The 21,162-nt window shown below is 34.0% G+C and overlaps 1 protein-coding gene across 6 annotated transcripts; it reads left to right on the top strand.

The window, feature by feature from the left end:
• The first annotated feature begins 1,573 nt into the window (after positions 1–1,573).
• Positions 1,574–16,287, top strand: LOC131156151 (mediator of RNA polymerase II transcription subunit 32). Of its 6 annotated transcripts, none has more exons than XM_058109609.1 (3): positions 1,574–1,936; positions 3,338–3,789; positions 4,801–5,126. In XM_058109609.1, exon 2 carries the CDS (start codon positions 3,352–3,354, stop codon positions 3,787–3,789), a length of 438 nt encoding a protein of 145 aa, XP_057965592.1. In that variant the 5' UTR covers positions 1,574–1,936; positions 3,338–3,351; the 3' UTR covers positions 4,801–5,126. The 6 variants fall into 6 exon arrangements, with proteins under 6 accessions (XP_057965592.1, XP_057965586.1, XP_057965589.1 ...); XM_058109603.1 differs by lacking the exon at positions 4,801–5,126 and adding an exon at positions 16,049–16,287 and having other exon boundaries at positions 1,586–1,936; XM_058109606.1 differs by lacking the exon at positions 4,801–5,126 and adding an exon at positions 15,514–15,984 and having other exon boundaries at positions 1,586–1,936.
• The last annotated feature ends 4,875 nt before the right edge of the window (positions 16,288–21,162 follow it).

The following is a 21,162-nucleotide window of genomic DNA, read 5'->3' as shown; positions in this document are numbered from 1 at the left end:
AATGTTTTTATTGCGTAAATTATATTTATATGTTTTAAGAATCCCGATGGTTTGAATGTGGTGAATACTTAGTATCGTAACTATAGAGGAATATGAGTGCAGCCATACAATTGTGAAAGTGTTGGCGGTAGATAGTCGATTTGGCCTAAGTAAGGTTGTGAACCTATTTCTGAACCAGGATGTGATAGACAAATCGTACTTACAGATATAATATTTTGATTTAGTTTTGGTTAGTCAACCAAGTTAAGTTCAGTCTTCAGACTGCACAACCTGGTCATGATGGTTAAACATGATATACATAGACCCAAAGAGAGTTTTTTATATATATATTTATATATTTATGTGATCAGGATCATTTATTAGGCCTAAATTATGATTTGAAGGAAAGTATGTTTAATTTTACATAATTAATACATAATTATTTAAATGCAATTTTTATTAAGGTAAAATTATTAAATGTTTTATACTGTAAAACTCATGTCAGTCACACACTGATAATAATTTACTCCTTATTTATTGAGAGGTGTCTCACCCAATTATTATTAAATATTTCAAATATCTTGAGGAGCATAGTCGAAATCAAAATAACGTAGCAGAAGCGTGCATAGGAAGAAAAAACGGTTTAGATTAAATTTTAAATTTGTTATCTTTGTATATCTTAGAATTTTTAAGGATATATTAAATTTGAAATAGGAAATATTGTTATAATGAGCTTATTTAGTACTCTAGTATAATGAATTTGAAGTTTTCCGTTGTATAAAATTTAGGTCACTTAAATTATGGTACACTTACAACATTTAAACTACCAAACAAATGAAACACCTCTTATGTATGGATGTCTTATCAAAACACGAAATTCAGTATCTTTTAGAAAATGGGTTCCTATTCGTCACTAACTTGTCAATTTGGTATTCAATACGAGATTTTTCTTGAAAGAGATCGAGAAGGAATTAAAATGCACTAATATCGATTCATACATGAAATAAGGTTTTCTATTAGTTCAAACACTACAATTATGGGATAAGCAAATTATCAAAATATCCATTGCTATTATAAAATAACATTTTACATGTATCAGTCATTTTAGCAATTTTATTTATGCATTAATAATTTTTTATTACTCAATTAATTTTTGTAACAATGTGTCCTTTTAATGAGATACAAATTAAGATCAATTATATGTAGGCTTTTAATTAGAAATTATTTTATGTCAAATTAAAAATTTTAATCATATTTTTTTATCAAAATAAAAAAAATGTTTCTATTGGTGCACTGTGAGTCCCTATAAGATGAGATTAAATGTTTTTGAAATTTAAAAAACTGTTCAAATTCTTATTAATTTGTTTCGCATGATTCAATTTTAATCGAATTAATTAATCGAATTTGGTCAATTCGGTTTGGGTGATTTATAGTTCGGTTTGGTTCGGTTTTAGAATAGGATAATTTCGGGTAATCGGTTTTTAGTTCGAGTATGCGTAATTTTAATTTCAGTTAATTAAATTATCCAAAATTTTAATCAATTAACAATTAAATATAAATTATTAAGTTATATTATTTATGATTTTCATTTTTAGGCTAGGTTGGCCGCTAGGGTTCCATTCGGGATTCAGCCATTCCTAAATCCCAATTTACCATTTGCCTCTTCCAGTCTTCCCTCTTCTGAGTCTTCTCTAACCTGTTCCCTCTTCGGCTCTTCCCTTCCCAAGTTCGCAGTTCGCAAGTCGCAACTTCGCCCGCAGCCGGCAGTCCTTGACTCCCTGTCCCAGTTCCCTTCCCACTTCGCAGTTTGCACACAGTCGGTGACGGCGAGTTTGAACCTCCTGTTCCAGATTGGCAGATCCAGTCTTCCCCTTCGGACTTCGGCTTCCACCTTCCCAACTTCGCAGCTCGCACTCTCGTAGACTCGCAGTACTCCTTCGGGCCTTCCGTCCTTCAGGTTTTTCATTTTTCCGTTGTGTTCAAAACTCAAAAGTCTTTGCCGTTTGATGTTTATTGAAAATTTTCAAATTATGCGAAATATAATTCCTCTCAAACAATTTGTACAACTAATTGGAGGTTAGAACCGACCGATCATATCATCCTTATATGAAGAAACAAATCCCCGTCTTCCCCTTCTATGGGTGTTTATTAATTAACTATGTTTTATTAGAAGTATTTTCAAGAACCACTTGAAACAAAATAAGTTGTAGATTCAAACTAGTAATTGATAAAAGGTACAAATTGTTCTTTGCAATTCAGATGTTCGGAAGGATAATTTTTTTTTTTTTTAAAATGAAGTAATATTTTTTTTCATCGTTGCCTGTTCTACTTCGCCAAAATAGGGTGCAAAGGGGATATTTTGAGGGGTTTTCAGCTTGATGTATAGATACCAAGAAATTGATTTATATATATATATATATATATAAACTTTAATTTTGGTTTCTTTTGTTGAAGTTGTGATAATTGGACAGGAACGAAAATATTTTTTCTCCCTAATTTCACCCAATTCCAAATCTAAGGCCAAACGTTTCCCAACCAACCTTAGTTATCAACTTCAATTCAATTTTGCCATACCTTTTCCTGGAAACTTTTTACTACATTTTTTTTATTTTTTATTTTGGAATGGAATTGGGTATAATGGACTTGATTTTATAACTTGATTTTTTCATGCTCCACTCCATTTCTAGTCCATTCCATTCTGCAACCACATTGTTGTCTTTTTTTCCTCCTCCTTTTTACTCAAAGCTGAAAGCTCTAAGTTGATAGGATTTAAGATTTGAGAGAAAATTATAGAATTCCTTATAATGTTTGATCTGTAGGGATCAATATATATATATATATATATATTAATTTATGTTTTTCTGTGAATTGTAGTAAATTATAAAACTTTGATGCAGTATTGTTTGTATGTTTATTTATTCATTTATTTTTAAAAATACCTTCTCCCCATGTTTGGAGAATGCTTTGATTGGAGCTGCATTGGATTTGGATAAGATATAATACAAAATTGTATTGAAATTTGTCCAAATTTACCCAAATCCAAATCCAAAGTCCGGAATCGATGCTCCAAACACAACATCTAAGTATTTTAGCTTGCAATTCATCCCATATTTTGCGTTCCACTGGGTTCTGTTCTTTTCTTTCTCCACCCTGTTTGAAGTCCAAACTGCAATTTGAAATATTCAACCTATGGTGCATCACAAGTTTATGCCTTTGATTTTGGTTGATTCTATTTAGACTTTATTGACTGATTAACAATGATCATATTGCTTGAGGTGAGAAGAGTTGCATTTTTGTGTAGTAAAGGTCATTGCATATTTCATTCATTTGCAGTACAGCTGTTTGTTTTGATTGTTAGGTTGGGGCATTGTGATGGACAACATTGTAGATGCTCTAAACAATGCATATCAGGAGTTTCTGGCTGCAGCAGCTGGTGTGCTTGAAGCCAGGGAGACACCTGGTGCCCAGAAAATGGTGACGACTGATGCAGCTCTAGAAAACTTCAAGCAGAGGTGGGAATTGTTCAGAGTGGCTTGTGATCAAGCTGAGGAGTTTGTAGAATCTGTAAAACAGAGGATAGGATCTGAGTGCCTTGTGGATGAGGCAACTGGCGCAATGGCAGGAACATCGGGGCAGGCTACCACAACAGGTCTTCCGCCCATCAGTGCTGTGCGATTGGAACAGATGAGTAAGGCTGTTCGTTGGCTTGTGATCGAGTTGCAGCATGGTTCTGGAACTTCTGGTGTTTCAACACATTCCCACCCGTCTGCCCCGTTTGATGCTAGATTCTCCGAAGATGTAGCTCAATAGGTATGCAACCTAATTAAAAATTGGTCATTGAGGTTTTACTTCATCAGCAATGTTAACTATGTAGTTGTGTACAAGAAATGGTAATGTAACCCAATCTGGTAAAATAGATCTAATGATTGATCCCATATGTTATGGGATCATTAATCATCCCTTTTTCTTGCCATTTGTTTTGTGGGGAAGAGGAGTTGATGTTTTGTGCTTGAGGAATAAAATCTTTCTGGTTACCAAATATTTTGAGAGAAAGAGTGTTTTTTGGTCAAAATAAGGATGTCTTAATGGGCAAGATGAATGTTTGATTCTCATTAGCAAAAGAAGTTCGTGTCAAGACAAGAATTGTTTTACCTTGCATTTGGGAGCTTGGACTTTAAGCGTTGGATTTGGATTTTTGTAAATTTGGACAAATCCTAATACAAAATTGTGTTGATTATTGTTCCAAGTCATACATTATTAAAATTCAGCCCAAAATTCATGCTTCCAAATACAACCCTAGAGTACTTGCACGAGCAAGTCAGTATGAAGTTTGATTCTCTCTCTCTCTCTCTCCCTCTCTCATGTTAGTAATAATGCACAGCTGCTGGGATCCGTGGGACAAGCAAGCATTCTCTTGCCCTATGTTTGAGAGCTTAAAATTGCATTGAGTTTTGTTTAAATCCACACAAATTCAAATCAAGCTGTTGATACTGCAAACACAATTTTTAAGAGTATTAGTTGGTATGTTTGTTATTTTATAAAATGCAAATACGAACCTTTTAATTTCTAATCAAAATGCTATCAACTAATTAGATTTGCCTTTTGGTATGTTCAATTGATTTAAATTTTATTGTAGGGTTTTTTATTTTTATAATTGGAAAATCACAGATCAATCAAGGTGAGAACAAATGAGTACAGATTCTGATCTCTTTATTGTTGTTGTTGGTATTATTATGGACATTTTTACTACAACACTTTGTAAATATTAATTTTACAGTTGATTTAATTTTACATGATAAAATTATGTCATGAGTTTCCCAGGGCGGATATGGTCAGCATGACTGCCCGAGGACTACGGTTTAGCATGGTGCTTAACTAGATGGTGTACACCCTGAACAACATTTCTAAAGGGTTTCCATGCACCGAAGTTTTGTCATTTGTCATTGTAACTAAAATACATAAGCAGAGAAGGAACTCCTTGAAGACAATAAGATTTGTTATTGCTAAAAACCATTAGGTTGTGTTTGGAGAGGAACGATTTAATGTCTTGGATTTATATTCGTATGGATTTAGAAGATATTCATTGTAATTATGTCTTGTATTTCATCAAATGATGATAAATCAAAATATAAGGTTTGAATTTTAAACTGGTTGAAAAACATTTTGTTATGCTAGTTAGACGTTTATGTAGGCCTTAGACGTTTATGTAGGCCATATTCTAGACTAAGTCCTTGCATTTCATCAAATGATGATAAATTGAAATTTAAGGTTTAAATTATTGACTCCTAAACATAAGATTAGGAAAAATCATCGCATTGAAAGCAAGTTCTATAGCGTTGTGTCTTAGATTATGTTTCATTTGCCTTTTGATCCAATTAAAAGATTGTCTACTCCATTTGAATGTGTCTTAGATTATGTTTCATTTGCTTTTTGATCCAATTAAAAGATTGTCGAAATATTTTATATATATATATAGGGTTACCTCGTGGTCTTGAAATATTGAAATATTAATGGGGTGACACCTCTCATTAAGACGGAATAAATTAGTATGAGTGTGTGGCAATGAGTTTTTATATATATACACACACGTATGATTCATCTCTTAATTAACTTAAATGAAATAGCAATTTAAACTATACTTATACCTATATAATTTCATAGCACATATTCTTTTTCTACAGACTCTAGGACGGATTAATACCAAAGTATAGGTTCGAGTTAGGATGAGGATAGGAATTGGTAGATTAAGATATTGTTAGGAAATTTGGAGTTTTGTTTCGTGGCCTGGAGGCAAAAACCCCTTGATAGTCTTCTGTGGTTTTTTGAATTAGTCGCGAGTTTTAGAAAATCATGGTAAATTCATCGACGGTGATGTTTCTGAGCAGAGAAATTGGAACTTGAAATTAAAACTTGAAGATTAGGATGGTTGAATTATAGGTATAAGCCTCTGAAAATGAATTTTGGTAATTTAAGTGTTTTGATTTGATGATTGAGGTTAAATGGGTGTATGTTTACATTGAGAATTTGAATGTTAAACTGGTTTCTTTACCTTATAACTTTACCAGTTATGTTAAGATATGGAATATTCTAAACTCGCCTTTGTCCTATCTTCATGATGGAGCGGGGAGGTAAAGACGTGGACGCTGGAGGGGATAATGATTTAGGGGCTTCCAACGGGGATAAGATTGAAACCTCCAGATTGCTGCGAGGTATAGTTCAGCAGGTTAAGGAAGAGATTAGGCAGGACCCTGAGGGACAGAACTGCCCACCTGTGAACCAGGGCTGTTCAATAGAGCAATTTACTCACCTGAAACCCTTTGCTTTTGCGGGCGGCACTGATCCAATTATGATTGAGAATTTGGTGCAAGAGATGGAGAAAATACTAACAGTGTTGAGTTGCATTGAGTAACAAAAGGTTCTCTTCGCCACTTTCAAGCTGACATGAGAGGCCGAGTAGTGGTGGCTGGCGGTAAAGCTGCTGGAAGAGCAGCGGGCAGTGCCCACGATTATGACATGGAGGTGTTTCAAGGAGATCTTCTACGACTGGTACTTCCCCACCACCACTAGGGATGTAAAGGCAGAGAAATTTTCAACCTAACCCAAGGGCACCTCACCGTTCAGTAGTACGTTATTAGGTTCTTGAAGCTTTTTCCGCTCCTCACCGTTCAGCAGTACACTGTTAGGTTCGTGAAGCTTTTTTGCTTTGCCCCCTTTATGGTCTCATATGATTACCAAAAGGTAAGGAGATTCGAAAGGGGCCTGAAATAGAGGATCCACGAGCAGGTGGCAGTCTTGCAGGTACAGAACTTCTCAGAACTAGTGGATGAAGCCATCATAGCAGAGTTGAGCCTATAGAGAGGTGTAGAGATGTTAGAGCATAGGAAGAAAGTCATGCCTCCCAGCTCCCATGCTAATGCCAGACAGGGTTCATGGAGGGGAGACAGAGATACTGTGGGTTAGAGGTCAGATAGGGCTAATCGAGACTATAGGGAAAATTCATCACGCCCCCACTGTACTAGATGTAATTGGAGGCATTGGGGAGAATGTTGAGGTGGGAGTGTTGTGTGTTATCGGTGCGGCAGATATGACCATATAGCCTAAGAGTGTCGTGGACCGTCGAAGAACGCACCCACTCTTGATCAGAACCAATGGAACAATCTGGTGCCTCGCGGTAGCCCAACGCGTGTCTACACACTTACCCCAACTGAGGCAGACATTGCTAGAGGCACATGTAACGTGTTTATGTGTGGGATAAGCGATGGTTTCATTTGATTCTAGGTGATGCAATTGTTCACATGTTAGGGTAGGTTGAAATATGTGAAATGTGGTTAGGTAATAAACTTTTAAGTTCGTGAAAAATAATTGGTTAGCAAATTTCGAGGACGAAATTTTTGTAAGGAGTGGAGAATGTAATAACCCGAATCCAGAAAATAAAAGAAAAATAAATAAAAGAAAAGGGGAAATAAATAAAGGAAAGGAAAAATAAGAAAAAAAAAAAAAGGAAAAGGGTTTGGCTAGGACCAAACCATCGACGATTACGTGGGACTCAGAAAAATCGTCGACGATTTTCCTGCGAGGCAAACTACCGAGAGCGTTTAAGTGCCAAATTGTCAATGGTTTCATCAAGCACAGAAAAAAAAACCGTCAACGATTTCCTGCAGGGGCTGAGAACCTATAAATAGACATTAGGTTTTTTATATAAAAATCAAGTTCTCTTCTCTCTCTCAGCTCTAAAGTTCTCTCTCTCTCTCATCCCTCACGTGATTTTCTCACTTCTACACTCAGCCGAAGCCACTCTCACTCTCCGATCATCTTTCTCAGGTTGCCAGATCAGTTTTGGTGACAGTTTCGTAAAGTTAGGGTTTCATCTCCTATTCATTTTAGGCAAAACTTTGAGGAACAAGTAAGGGGAATAAATTATACCAGCTTTTATTAAATTTGAACCAGTTAAATTCGAGTATATAAGCATGTGTATATATGTATGTTTTTCTGAATGGTTTAGGCATTTGAAAATAATGGTTTTTGGTTATAATTTGGGGAAAAACCAATGTGAGTAGGGTATATAAATTATTTATTGTATGATTAACACTCAAACCGTGTGGCATGAGAATAACTCTTCCTAATAAACTGGTTGTGATCACTGTGGTGAATGAATTGATATGTTTAGATGAATTGTTTTATATGGTTATTCATATGTATCACAATATAACGTTGGTAGGTCTGAGGAGTTCGTTATATTGCCTGGGTATAAATCACGATATAACGTTGGCTAGTCTGAGGAGTTTGTTATATTGTCATATATATAAATGGGGTAAAACATTGGCAGACCTGAGGAGTTTGTTTTACTGATATACTATGAATAGGTCATTGGGAAATGAAGCAGTAAAGGTCAATTGTGATGAAACTTGTGCAATATCCTATGTGGATGTGAACTTGTGCAGTATCCTGTATGGATGTGAAACTTGTGCAGTATTCTGTGTGGATGTGACTGGAATGTGGGATTGATGTTGAATGTGTGTAGGTATATGTATGTGAATTTAAATGTATGAATATTTATGGCGAAGTAAAACTCTCCGCCCAAGAGCTTGCTGAGTAAAGTGAGTGCTCTTATCACCTAAATTAAAAGGGTAAAGTTACAAACGGTATCAGAGTAAAGGGGTGTTACATGTATGGGTGTGTAATCTTCCCAATCCTTGGGAACTTTCACTTTAAATATTGGTTATGGATGTGTGAGTATAGTATATAAGTGTATTAGCAGTTGTTGTTGTTGATTATCAAACAAATATATTTTGTGTACACTAAAACTCATCTGCCACACACTGTTATAATTTATTTCATCCTTACTGAGAAGTGTCTCACCTCAGTGAATTATTAACTTTTCATGTCCTTTAGGTGATCGAGCGTAGCAAGCTCCAGGGCAGGGTTTATTTTTTGGTAATTGTGAGTAGTTGTAAGATATAAAATATTTAAAAGTTATGTTTAAATTCCTAGTTATGTACTATAAAGTGAATAGATACACTTTTTGGGTTGTATAGAATAGAACTCTGGTATTTTAATGGAGAATGTTTAATTATTTCCGCTACGTGAATGATATTTTTGGTATCGGAGATAGGTGAATGAAACACATAACACCCTGGGCCCCACTTGACGAGTTCGGGGCATTACATTGTTGGTGTCTTTGGACACAAGATAGTGAAAATCACATTGTCAATTGCTCTCGCGGATGTAGGCATTGCCGAACCACGTAATTCCTTATGTCATTGTTATTGCTTTCATTATAATCAGCGTGATTATTGTTCAGTATATTTCACCGTTGAGTGTTGCGTTGTATGATCATTTTATTCTACTATGCATTCGTTTTTCACAACAAATTGGTATCAGAGTTTTGTTGTAATGGCTTTAAGAACTTTTTCTGCAAAGTTCGATGTCGTTAAATTCAATGGAACGAGAAACTTCGGTTTATGACAAAAAAGGGTTAAGGATCTATTAGTGCAATAAGGTATGGTGAAGGCTTTATACAGAGTTCAACTGAAAGGCATGGATGAAACAAATTGGAAGGAATTGGAAGCAAAGGCCATGGCGACTATCAGGCTTTGTTTGGCTAATGATTTGTTGTATCATATCATGGAAGAAGATTATCCTGTGGCTATTTGGAAGAAACTTGAAAGCCGATATATGTCTAAATCTCTTACGAATAAATTATTTCTTAAGCAAAAGTTGTATTGACTTAAGATGGCTGAATGTTTGGATTTGTACCAATACATCAATGCATTCAATCAAATTATAAGTGATTTAATGCAGGTTGATGTGAAATTTGAGGAAGATGACAAGGCGCCGATGCTATTGAATTCCCTACCTACGTCTCTTATGTATGAAAACTTGGTTACGACTCTAACAAGGGGTAGCTGAATTTGAAAAAGGTAACAAGCGCATTGCTGGGCTTTCATCAAAGAAAAAAGGTCAATGATGAAATTTCACATGGTGAAGAGCTTGTGGTGAAGGGTAACCATGAACGTAAAAGAGGAAAATTTTGGAATGGATCGAATTATAATAAGTCTCGATCGCAGTCCAAGAAGAAGGATATTCGGCGTTTTAAGTGCGGGAAAAATGGGTACATAAAATCGGAGTGTCTAGAATGGAAGAAGCGGAATGCTGAAAAACAAGAGGGTACCTCAAAATCAAGAATGTAGTAGAGGAAGGAAACTTGAAAAGCAGTGATGGTGATATGCTTTCAGTTTCATCGGGGTCGAATCGCCTCATAGACTCTTGAATCCTAGATTCGACGTGCTCTTATCAAATGGCACCAAATAAAGAATGATTCAATATTACAGGTCAGTTAATTCTAATTTCGTTCTGATGGGTAATGATGTTTCATGCAAAATAATTGGAATATGAAACGTCAGAATTAAGATTTTTGATGGTGTTGTGAGAACACTATGTAATGTAAGACACAAACTAGATCTACGTAAGAGTTTAATTTCATTGGGCACTTTGGATTGTAACAGATTTAGTTACAAGTCCAAAAGTGAGGTTATGAAGGTGTGCAAAGGCATTCGAATGGTGATGAAAGGGCAGAAGTTAGCGGGAAACATCTATACACTGTTGGGCACTATAATTATTGGTGGAGCTGCAGCTGTAGATTTTGAGTTAGATGACACCGTTTTGTGGCATATGCAGTTAGAGCATATAGGTGAGCATAGGATGAAGGAACTTCATAAAAGGAATCTTTTGAAAGGTATTAAAATATGTAGGCTGAAGTTCTGCAAGTTTTGTGTTCTTAGGAAGCAGAACGGGGTGTAGTTCAAAACAGCCATTGGCAAGACAAAAGGTATTCTTAACTACATTCATTCGGATGTTTGAGGGCCAGTGAGAGTAGCATCATGGGGTGGACGTATGTATTTTGTGAGTTTCACTGATGATTACTCACCGAAGGTCTAGGTGTATTTCATGCAGCATAAGTCAAAGACGTTTGCCAAGTTTAAATTGTGGAAAGTTGAGGTGGAAAACCAAATCGAGAGGAGAATTAAATGCCTTAGGTCAGATAATGGGACCGAGTACGCTGATTCGAGATTCATGGAGTTATGTGAGCAGCATGACATAAGGAGACATTTCACAGTTCACTAGACACCACAATAAAATGGTGTGACTAAAAGGATGAACCGAGCTCTGGCTGAGAGAGCTCGGTGTCTCAGGTTAAAGGCAGGTTTAGCGAAGAACTTCTGGGCCGAGGTAGTTAGTATGACATGTTTCTTGGTAAACCGATCGCCAAGGGCATCACTAAAGGGTAAAATTGTAGAGGAGGTATGGACAAGTAATACGGTAGACTACTATGGTTTGAGGGTATTCGGTTGTCTAGCCTATATGTACATTTCTAGTGAGGAGAGATCAACGCTTGACTCAAAGTCTATACGTTGCATTTTTCTAGGGTATCAGAAAGGTGTGAAAGGGTTCAAGTTGTGTGATCCAATGACAAACAAGGTGGTGATCAGTAGAGATATGATTTTTGATGAGAAATTCATGGTGAAGTGTTGTACTCAAGAGGAAGATGAAGAGAAATAGAAGCCAAAAAACTGGAGCAGAGATGAGCATGTTGTGTAAGTGGAGTTTGATACTTAGAGCAATAATAACAGTCCTCAGATTGTAGGGAGTTCTAGCTCGAGAAACCAGCAAGGTGATAGTGTTCCTATATGCAGATCCAGACACACTATTAGGTCACCACCTAGGTATGAATTTGATGATCTGACATCTTATGCTCTCATTACCAATGGCAAGGTTCCAACTACTTTTCAAAAGTCAGTGCACGATCAGGAGAAAAGTAGATGAATGGGTGCTATGGTGGAGGAAATGGAGTCATTACATAAGAATCATATGTGAGACTTGGTGGAGCTTCTAGATGGGAAGAGGGTGATAGGTTTCAAGTGGGCATATGGGAAGAAGAAAGAAATTTCAGAAAATAAAATAGAGAAGTTCAAAGCACGGTTAGTAGCGAAGGTGAAAACAAAGGTGTAGTCCCAAGAGGGGAGTGAATTGAGTTATTAAAATTTCTTCTAAATTTTTTTTATGAATTTTTTTACTTCTTGTTGATCTAGCAATCACACAACAAATGCTTAATTCTTATTCAATCCACAACCACACAATAAAATAAAACTTAATCAACCAATCAATTATCAAATCAACCACAATATCCAAACCAAGATATAAGATTCAGTTTTATATAAGAATTCAGCTTTTGTTTGTTTGCAGCCATGTATATATGATTTTGATTCAATCCCTATAGCAGTGGATTTATTTTCTCAATATGATGGTTAATATAAAATCCAACATTCTTTCCAAAAGTTTAGACTTTGAATAAACTTTTAGTTAAAGAGTCTTTGGGTGTTGACTAATCAACGTACTTCCTTAAGGTTTATGCAAAGTATTGATCAACCAACGTACTTCCTTTCGGTTTTCACAAGCCTAAAAACAATTTAAACTTCAATTTATTTAATTTTCAAATTTCGTAGTATTTATGATTAAGAATTTAAAACATCCACATAGTTTATACGTTTGATGCAAATTAAAGAGAGTAAAGGGAAAGAGAGTGACACCATGATTTTTACGAGGTTCGGCTTATCCCTAGCCTACGTCCTCACCTTTGGCAAACCACCAAAGGATTCTACTAAATCAGTTTCTTTCCGGGAGAAAAAGCATCGTTACAAGCGATACCCCAAGCTTAACACTCCTTCAGTAGGCTAGAGTACTCACCTCTCCAAGCGATATCCCCTCGTTTGGTTCAACAATCCAAATGCCTTAGACTCGTCACAATTTACAAGAGATACAACAAATAGATGTGTACAAAGAGTGCTCTTAAATAGAGCTTATTAGTACAATTGAAAACTAATATACTTCAATTCTAAAATATCAAAAGAATGAAGTAGAAGCTTTTAGAAATTTATCACTGGTTTCCTTCTCTTGAATAGAATCAAAGAGAGAGAGAGAGAGAGAGAGAGGGGCTTAGATTTGTGCTAACCAAGTTTACTTGGAGTGTCCCCCAAGGTTTTAGAAAGATTGGGGTGCAAGAAGTTTAAATTTGAAATCAGAATATTTAAAAAAAAATCTGGCCGTTGCCGAATTTCAGTCGCCTGAGGTGTAAGTTCAGTTACCTGAGGTGGGTTGAGGTGCCTAAAGATACTAGGTCAGTCGCCTGACGCAACACTGCCTATTCTGATTTCATTCAATAAATCTTCAGTCGCCTAAGGATAAAACCTCAATCGCCTGAACAGATAATATTTTGGTTTCTTCTCTCTTTTTAAAAGATATTTTGCTTTCTTGCTTTCTTACTTTTGAAAAATATTTTCCGGGGTTTTAAAATAAAGTCTCTAAGTCGATTTATATCCCCTAATGAGCTTCATTTCATTCAAAATGATATTTTATACTTGAAGTACTTACATGAAGGTTTCGTAGAATATGAAAACTTTCTTGCTCAATGAGTCCTTTGTTGCTTTGAGTTTTCTTGAACTTTCTCTTGATCACCTTCTAATATGTCTTTAAGGCCTTAGTGATCTTTAGAAAGTTCTTTTGAATCTTGGCTTTTTGAAGTTCCTAAAATATTATCACTTGAACATAAACACGTTAAACTTTTCCTTTATTTGTTACCATCAAAACAAGATGTAAAAGTCTTGTTAGGCCAATAGAAGGGATACTCACAAAAGAAAGGGGCTGATTATAATGAAATCTTCTCACCTATGGTCAGACACACTTCCATCAGTGTAGTGTTGGGATTAATGACACATTATGATATGCATTTGGAACAAATGAACGTGAAGACAACATTTCTCCATAGTGATTTGGAGAAGCAAATCTATATCATACAGCCAGAAGGGTTCAATCAACTCGGATAGGAGCATTTGGTTTGTAAACTAAATAAGTCACTTTACGGGCTAAAACAATTTCCAAGGCAATGATACAAACATTTTGATTCCAATATGATTCGATAGGCTAGAGGAGGTGTGAGTATGATTTATGGGTATATGTAAAGAATCTTAATGATGGTTCTCTCATTTTCTTGTTGCTTTATGTTGATGGCATGCTAATTGTTGTGAAGAATATGACTGAGATAAATCAGTTGAAGACTCAGTTGAATAAAGAGTCTGACATAAAAAATCTTGGTACAACTAAGAAGATACTTGAGATGGAAATTCGCAGGGACAGAACTGCAGCGAGATTGTGGTTATCTTAAAGCAGTTATGTGGAGAAGGTGTTAGAAAGGTTTAACATGATTGATGCAAAATCGGTCAGTACACCATTAGCGAAACACTTTAAATTGTCTACCATTCAATGCCCAAGGACGGATGATGATATCCATGACATGTCAAAGGTCCCCTATGCTAGTGCAGTGGGGTGTCTAATGTATGCTATGGTATGTACAAGGTCGGATCTGACATAAGCTGTAGTGACCCGAAGAATAATAGCATTTTAAATATTAGAGGGAGAGAAAATAGAAACAGAAACAGAAGGAGGTCGTAGACTTCGTCGACGACATTGCATTTTGGAGATAATATTAAATAAAAATAATTTCAAGGAAATTGCTCAGTTTCGTCGATGAACACAGGGTCTCGTCGACGAAGGTCTTCAGAATTTCGTCGACAAACACAGGGTTTTGTCGATGAGAAAATACCGAGAGATGGTTCGGGCTGCTCTAAATTTCGTCGATGAACACAAGGCCTCGTCGACGAATTTTGTGAAGGGCTCGTCGACGAAGTGACGTGTCTCGTCGATGAGTCTGGCTCTATAAATAGTGGAAATTCGGGATAATCTTCATTTCTCTTGCCGCTCTCTCTCTCCTACGACTCTCTCTCCCTTCTCTCTTCATTTTCGGCCCCACCAGTCGTCGGATCGACGATCCGAAGCTACCACGACGCTCCAGGCGGAGTTCTCTACGCATCTACCGGAGCGGATCGTCGGGAAAATAGAATTGGAAATCATCCCAATTTCAAAGTAAGGTCTTTTATCCAGTTTTTGACTTCCTGGTAGTTATAGGAAATGATATAGGGGAAAAAATACTGATGTTTAGTTTTGGAAAATATTGGTTTCAGGGTGTTTTGTAAGAGGCCCTGCGGGTATCGAGTTAGAGCACAGTAGGGGCTTTTCAGAAATAAGGTAAGGGAAATATGCTATACTAGGAAATTTCTAAATATTATATAGTTTATTTATTTACGAAAACTATGTATGTTAATATGGTGTGGCTTGTGATTATGTATATGGTACGGGGATATGTTTTACGAATTTAGTTTCCTGATTTTATGAATTTCAGTATTATGGTTATACGAACTTCAGTATCATGATCTTACGGATTTCAGTACCATGATTTTATGAATCTCAGTACCATGATTATACGAATTCCAGTATTACGAATATGCAGTTCCATGTTATGATTATTCAGATTTCAGTATGTTATGTAGCATCATGGTTATTTCAGTACTTTAGAATCATGGTAAATCAGTTAGTTATGAATAGAAATATATTATATGATATCAGACCCTGTTGGACTTGCAGCTACAGAGTACGGTACCGTTGCTACAGATACTATGTTACTTTACGAGTGCAACCACCTATTCAGATATACGTGGTAAAGTTGACCACCTAGGCCCTTGAAGGGGTTAGACTCCCCATCCAGATATGGGTTGAAGTGGGCAGGTCGACTGATGGAGTTCAGTGATTTATTCCTGGTTGGCCAGTTATGGTAAATCCAGCCTATGGGCCGCACAACCTCGTCATGAGGGACATGTCATGACACAGATAGTCATAGGGAACAGTTTCAGTTACTATTACTTACGTATTGATTTACAGAAATGGGGATCCTACTATATACACTAAAAGTATTTTGAATTAACCATAATACTGATATGTCAAGTAATGGGGAAAAAGGGGTGGTGTACTTTATTATTTGTGATGTACTTTTGTACTCAGTTATTCATGTTTATATGAAACAGTTTTCATAATATATAGTAGCTCATTTTCCACACACTAGTAATAGCATATTTCTTCTTACTGAGCGTTGGCTCATCCTAGTGTGGAAATATTTGTTCAGGTGATCCAGATAGGCGAGCAGATCAGGTTTGCAAATAGAGGGGCGTCTGTATTGCCCAGTCAGAGAGTGAGTATCATTTTTGGGAGCGTTTTTGTGTATATCCTAGTACAGTTGAGGGAATTTTTAAAAAACAGTTATATGTGTATATTTTGGGAAACACAGTAGTACTCTGGTATTGGTTTTGCATTGTATATAATGGTTATGGATATGTTTATATGATTCTACTTCTCGCTGCTTAGGTTAATGTTATGGTATCAGAGTATGTTAATTGTTACAGTGTTTTAAAAAAAAAAAAAAAACTCATTTAATTAAGCAGGTCGTTACATAAGCTGTCAGCATGGTAAGTAAGTTTCTTTCAAATCTGGGTAGACAACATTAGGATGCTGTCAAATGGATTTTCAGATACTTATAGGATACTTCTCATTATGACATCATGTTTAGTAAGCAACAGAGTAATCCGTCAGTTGTGGGATATGTTGATGTAGATTATGCAGGGGATCTAGATGACAGGAGGTTTACAACAGGGCATGTATTCACCTTTGTGGGAGGACCTGCTTGTTGGAGGACCATGGTACAACATCTAGTAGCATTATCAACAACTGAGTTGGAGTATATGGCAGTCGCTGAAGCTGCCAAGGAAGTGTTGTGGCTTACTGGTTTAGTCAAGGAGCTCGGCATACAACAAGGTGGAGTTGAGCTATGATGTGATAGTCAAAGTGTCGTCTATTTGATGAAGAATCAAGTGTATCATGCAGGAACCAAATATATAGATGTGAAGTTCCACAGGATCAGGGAGTTGGTTTTTCAGGTCAACTTGTACTTGAGAAAGTTCACACAACTGAGAACACAACGAATATCTTGATGAAATTGGTTATCATAGATAAGTTCAAGCATTACCTGGACTTGCTAAATATCTCCAGTTGCTAGATGAGAGATGGTCCCAATCTAATGTCCCAAGGTCAAGGTGGCGGGTTTATATTTTCAGTTTCTCCTAAGGGGCGTATATTCGCGAAAGTGGAGATTGTTGTAATATGTGCCTCATATGGTTGATTGGAAGGCATATACAAAGAGAAAACAAGAGTGTTGACTTGTAGGAGGAAATCGTCAACGGTTTCCCTATAACCGTTGACAGTTTGGCCCTGATTTAGTGAAACAATCGACGGTTATGAACCTATCACATCGACTGTTTGCTCTCGGTATCTAACCGTCGACGGTATCTCTGCAAACCGTTGACGATTTTGCTCTCAATATTAAACCGTCGACGGTATCCTTGCAAACCGTCAACGGTTTGGCTCGGGATCTCAGAGTTTGTTTTCAATTTTGAATAGGACGTTGGAGAGGTTGGGTTTTGGAGGGAAAGCTTCCGAGAACTTTATATATACAATATATATGTTGTAACTATTATGTTGTTGGTGTCTCTAGACACAGGGTAGTGAAAATCACATTGTCAATTGCTCCCGTGGATGTATGCATTGCCGAACCACGTAATTCCTTGTGTCATTGTTGTTACTTTCATTATAATCAGCGCGATTGTTGTTCTATATATTTCACCGTTGAGTGTTGCGTGTATGTTCGTTTTATTCCGCTGTGCATTCGTTTTTTACAACACTTATTTTTGTGTGTGGGCGTTCTAATGATTTAATAAAGGGTAAAACGGTATTTCAGATCTCAACTATATTAGTTCTAAAGGGGGGTTTATTTAACAATATCCCTTTATTTGAAGGTCTTACTAGACATTCTTGAATTGCACTTTATTTTTTATTTTTTCTTTAAATTTTTATTTATTTATTTACTTATTTATTTATTTTAAAGGATTTAATCAAAGACCATTAAATTAAATTTAGGAATAATTCATGACTAATTAGGTACCATTTGTAGAACAGGTGTATAATGGGGATGCTGATACTTTCCCTTCGCATAACTGAACTCTCAATTCCAACTCTATTAAAAACAGATCGAGACTACTGGTTCATTGACTTAAGATTAGTGTAGAAAACCAATCAACAAGTATGTAATCTAACCACACCTAGATAAATAATAGCTTAATGACGATTCCATCGAATTTCAATATTATTGTTTCTTGTGATTCCAGACCTTTATTCGAGATGTTGTGATAGATTTAATATACTTTTTTTTTTTTTTACTTTCTTTGGTAACCAAATATAAAAAGTGAAATCATTTCAATTTTTCTTTCCTTTCCTCCATACTTTTCAATTATATATGATCAGTAGGTGCATGGACATATTCAGACAATGACTTTTCAAGAAGGAATGCATTATTGGAGCCCTGTTAATTAATGGCCAAGCCTCAAGAGTGCGTGCAAGTGCAGCTGTGCATTTGCCTTTTGGGGATGGGGATGGGGATGGGGATGGGAGAGCAAAGCTAAAATGTTTCTCTTTGAAGAGTTTAAAAAAGGTGCACATGTTTCATTGGCATATTAATTATTGCGGTGAAAACAAAAACGTGCACCCACCTTTATGGAAAAAGTAAAGGTGACTGCAGTATGCTTTTCAATTCGAGTTTTTTCCCCCATTTGTCCTTTTTAAAAAAATATATATTTAATAATACCTTTCTTAAGAAAATAATTTTCGAAATAACCCTGACGTAATCTCGTTACTTGAAGTCACGTGTCATTTTGAAAATTTTTTTTTTCAAAAAAATATTATTTAATATATTTATTTTAAAAAAAAATGATAATCAGGAAATAAATTCTCCTGCATAATAAATAGGAAAATAAATTCTTTTAATATATATATATTTTTAAAATGATAAATCAGAAAATAAATCTCCTGCGTAATAAATCAGGAAATAATACAAAATTTAATTATTTCTCTTAATATTTTAAACAATAATTTTTTGAAAAAAAATTCCTATTTAATTATATATATTTTTTCTATTTAATATATTTTTAAATTTTTTTTTTACTTAAAAGTATTGTTTTGTTCACTAGATTTAAATATAGAAAATGTATACAAGATACTAATTTCTCTATTTGGTTCATAACAAAAATAAAATTTCTACATAAGAATCTCATGAGTTGCATGAAATTAAAATTTTCATATTTTGTAAGCATTGTCACATGTGAGCATAAAGATAAGAATGTCACATTTTTTAAAATTTTATATTTCTCAAAATATAAAAATTGTCATCATATATGGCTTTCTAATCACCAGTTAAATGTAAAAATAAATATCATGAAAACTTTAAAAAAAAAATTAATGGCCTATTTAGTTATAAAAAATATTTTTAATATTTATTTTTAGTTTAAAAAATAGCTGATTTTTTTAGAAATTTTTTCTAAAATAAATTAATAGTATAAAAAATTTGACACTATTCTCTTGTAGAAATAGTTCTCTTTTATTTTTTTATTTTTTTATTTTTTAAATAATTAAAAATGACGTTCTTTATTTTTTAAAATTCATATAGAAAAGGTAACAAATATTTTTTACTATTTTTAAAATTTCTAACTCTTATTTTGTTAAAATTCCCCAATTTATCATTTTTTAAAAAAATATATTAAAAGAATTTTTTGCATAATAAATTGAAAAATTGAATTTTATTTAAATTACTGATTTTAATTGTACCTGAAATTAATATATATTGACACAACAAAAAAATTTATTTTAATATTTACTTCAATACCAAATTTTTTTGTGATAAACTGCTTGTTCATTGTACAAAAATGAATATAAAAACATAAAAATGATACCATACTTTAAATTTTAATTATTGAGATTAATTAGGTGGTTTGGCGTCACTTGAGATGTTCTAAAAGACCCATACATATTAAAATTATGCGTAATAAAAAATAAAAAAATTAGGGGATATTTTAATTCAATTAAATTATCAATTTTTGGGATTTTTTTTTTAAAAAAAAAATTAAAGAACCAAAGCAATACATACAAGGTAAGAATTACAGATAATTATATGAATATTTTAGAAAATTTTAAAATAGTATAATATATATATATATATATATATATAGTACATAATAATTTTATAAATGATTTTGTATTTTAAAATTTGAATAAATCTTCATAACTTTTTATTATTATTTCTTAAAATAATAAATATAAAAAGGGGAGAGATACAAATGTTTTCTTAAAATAAATATTAAAGTTTTTTTTTTTGTGTCAATATATATATTAATTTCAGCTACAATTAAAATTGGTAATTTACATAAAGTTTAAATTTCAAATTTATTATGCAATAAATTCTTTTAATAAATTTTTTTAAAAAATGATAAATCGAAAAATAAATTTATCATTTATTATTATTATAATAATAAATCGATTTATTACTTATAAGAATTTATTTCCTGATTTATCATTTTTAAAAAAATTATATTAAAAGAATTTATTTCCTAATTTATTACGTAAAATAATTTATTTCCTGATTTATCATTTTTTTAAAAAATATATTAAATAATATTTTTTTATGGAAATGACATGTGACAAATCTCGCTTCTCTAAGTAGCAAGATTACCTCAGAGTTATTTCGGGAAATATTTTCTTAGAAAAGATATTCTTTAATATATTTGTAAAAAAAATGGATAAAACTAGAAAAAACTCTTTTGAATTCTCACCCTTCCAATGAAGAGTTTTTTACTAAAATATTAAAGAAGAAAAAAAAAAACACAAATATAAAGGGAATCGGAAATAAATACTAAAATATACCCAACCACTTTCCAAAAGTCGGTTTGGGGTTTTTTTTTTTAAAAAAAAAAGAAAAGAAAAGTGAGAGGTCATGTCTTGTCAGCTACAATTCAAAGGAAAAAAAAAAGAGGGAGGGGGTGGGGGATAGCATGCACGGCGGGAGAAGTAGGGTGGGTGTGGGGGCATTTAATGCCCAGGGGAATTAAATAAATATATATATATATTTTATTTCTTGGAGGAATTAAATAGATATTTTTTTTTATTTTGAAATAATAAACATATATTTTTTATTTTTTATAAAATAAAATTAAATTAAAAAATGTAATATTTTTATAATTATTCAATAAATTAAAAATAAGTTACCCAACTTTGTTTCCTCCAAACAAATTCAAAATAAATTGTAGGAGTAAAAAAAAAAAATCATGCATGCATAAAAATGTAAATTAAATTTTAATAATT

Source organism: Malania oleifera, chromosome 5 (assembly GCF_029873635.1).
Source record: "Malania oleifera isolate guangnan ecotype guangnan chromosome 5, ASM2987363v1, whole genome shotgun sequence".
Taxonomy (NCBI): domain Eukaryota; kingdom Viridiplantae; phylum Streptophyta; class Magnoliopsida; order Santalales; family Ximeniaceae; genus Malania; species Malania oleifera.
The sequence above is the reverse complement of the archived record's forward strand: the minus strand, read 5'-3'. Positions and strand labels throughout refer to the sequence as shown.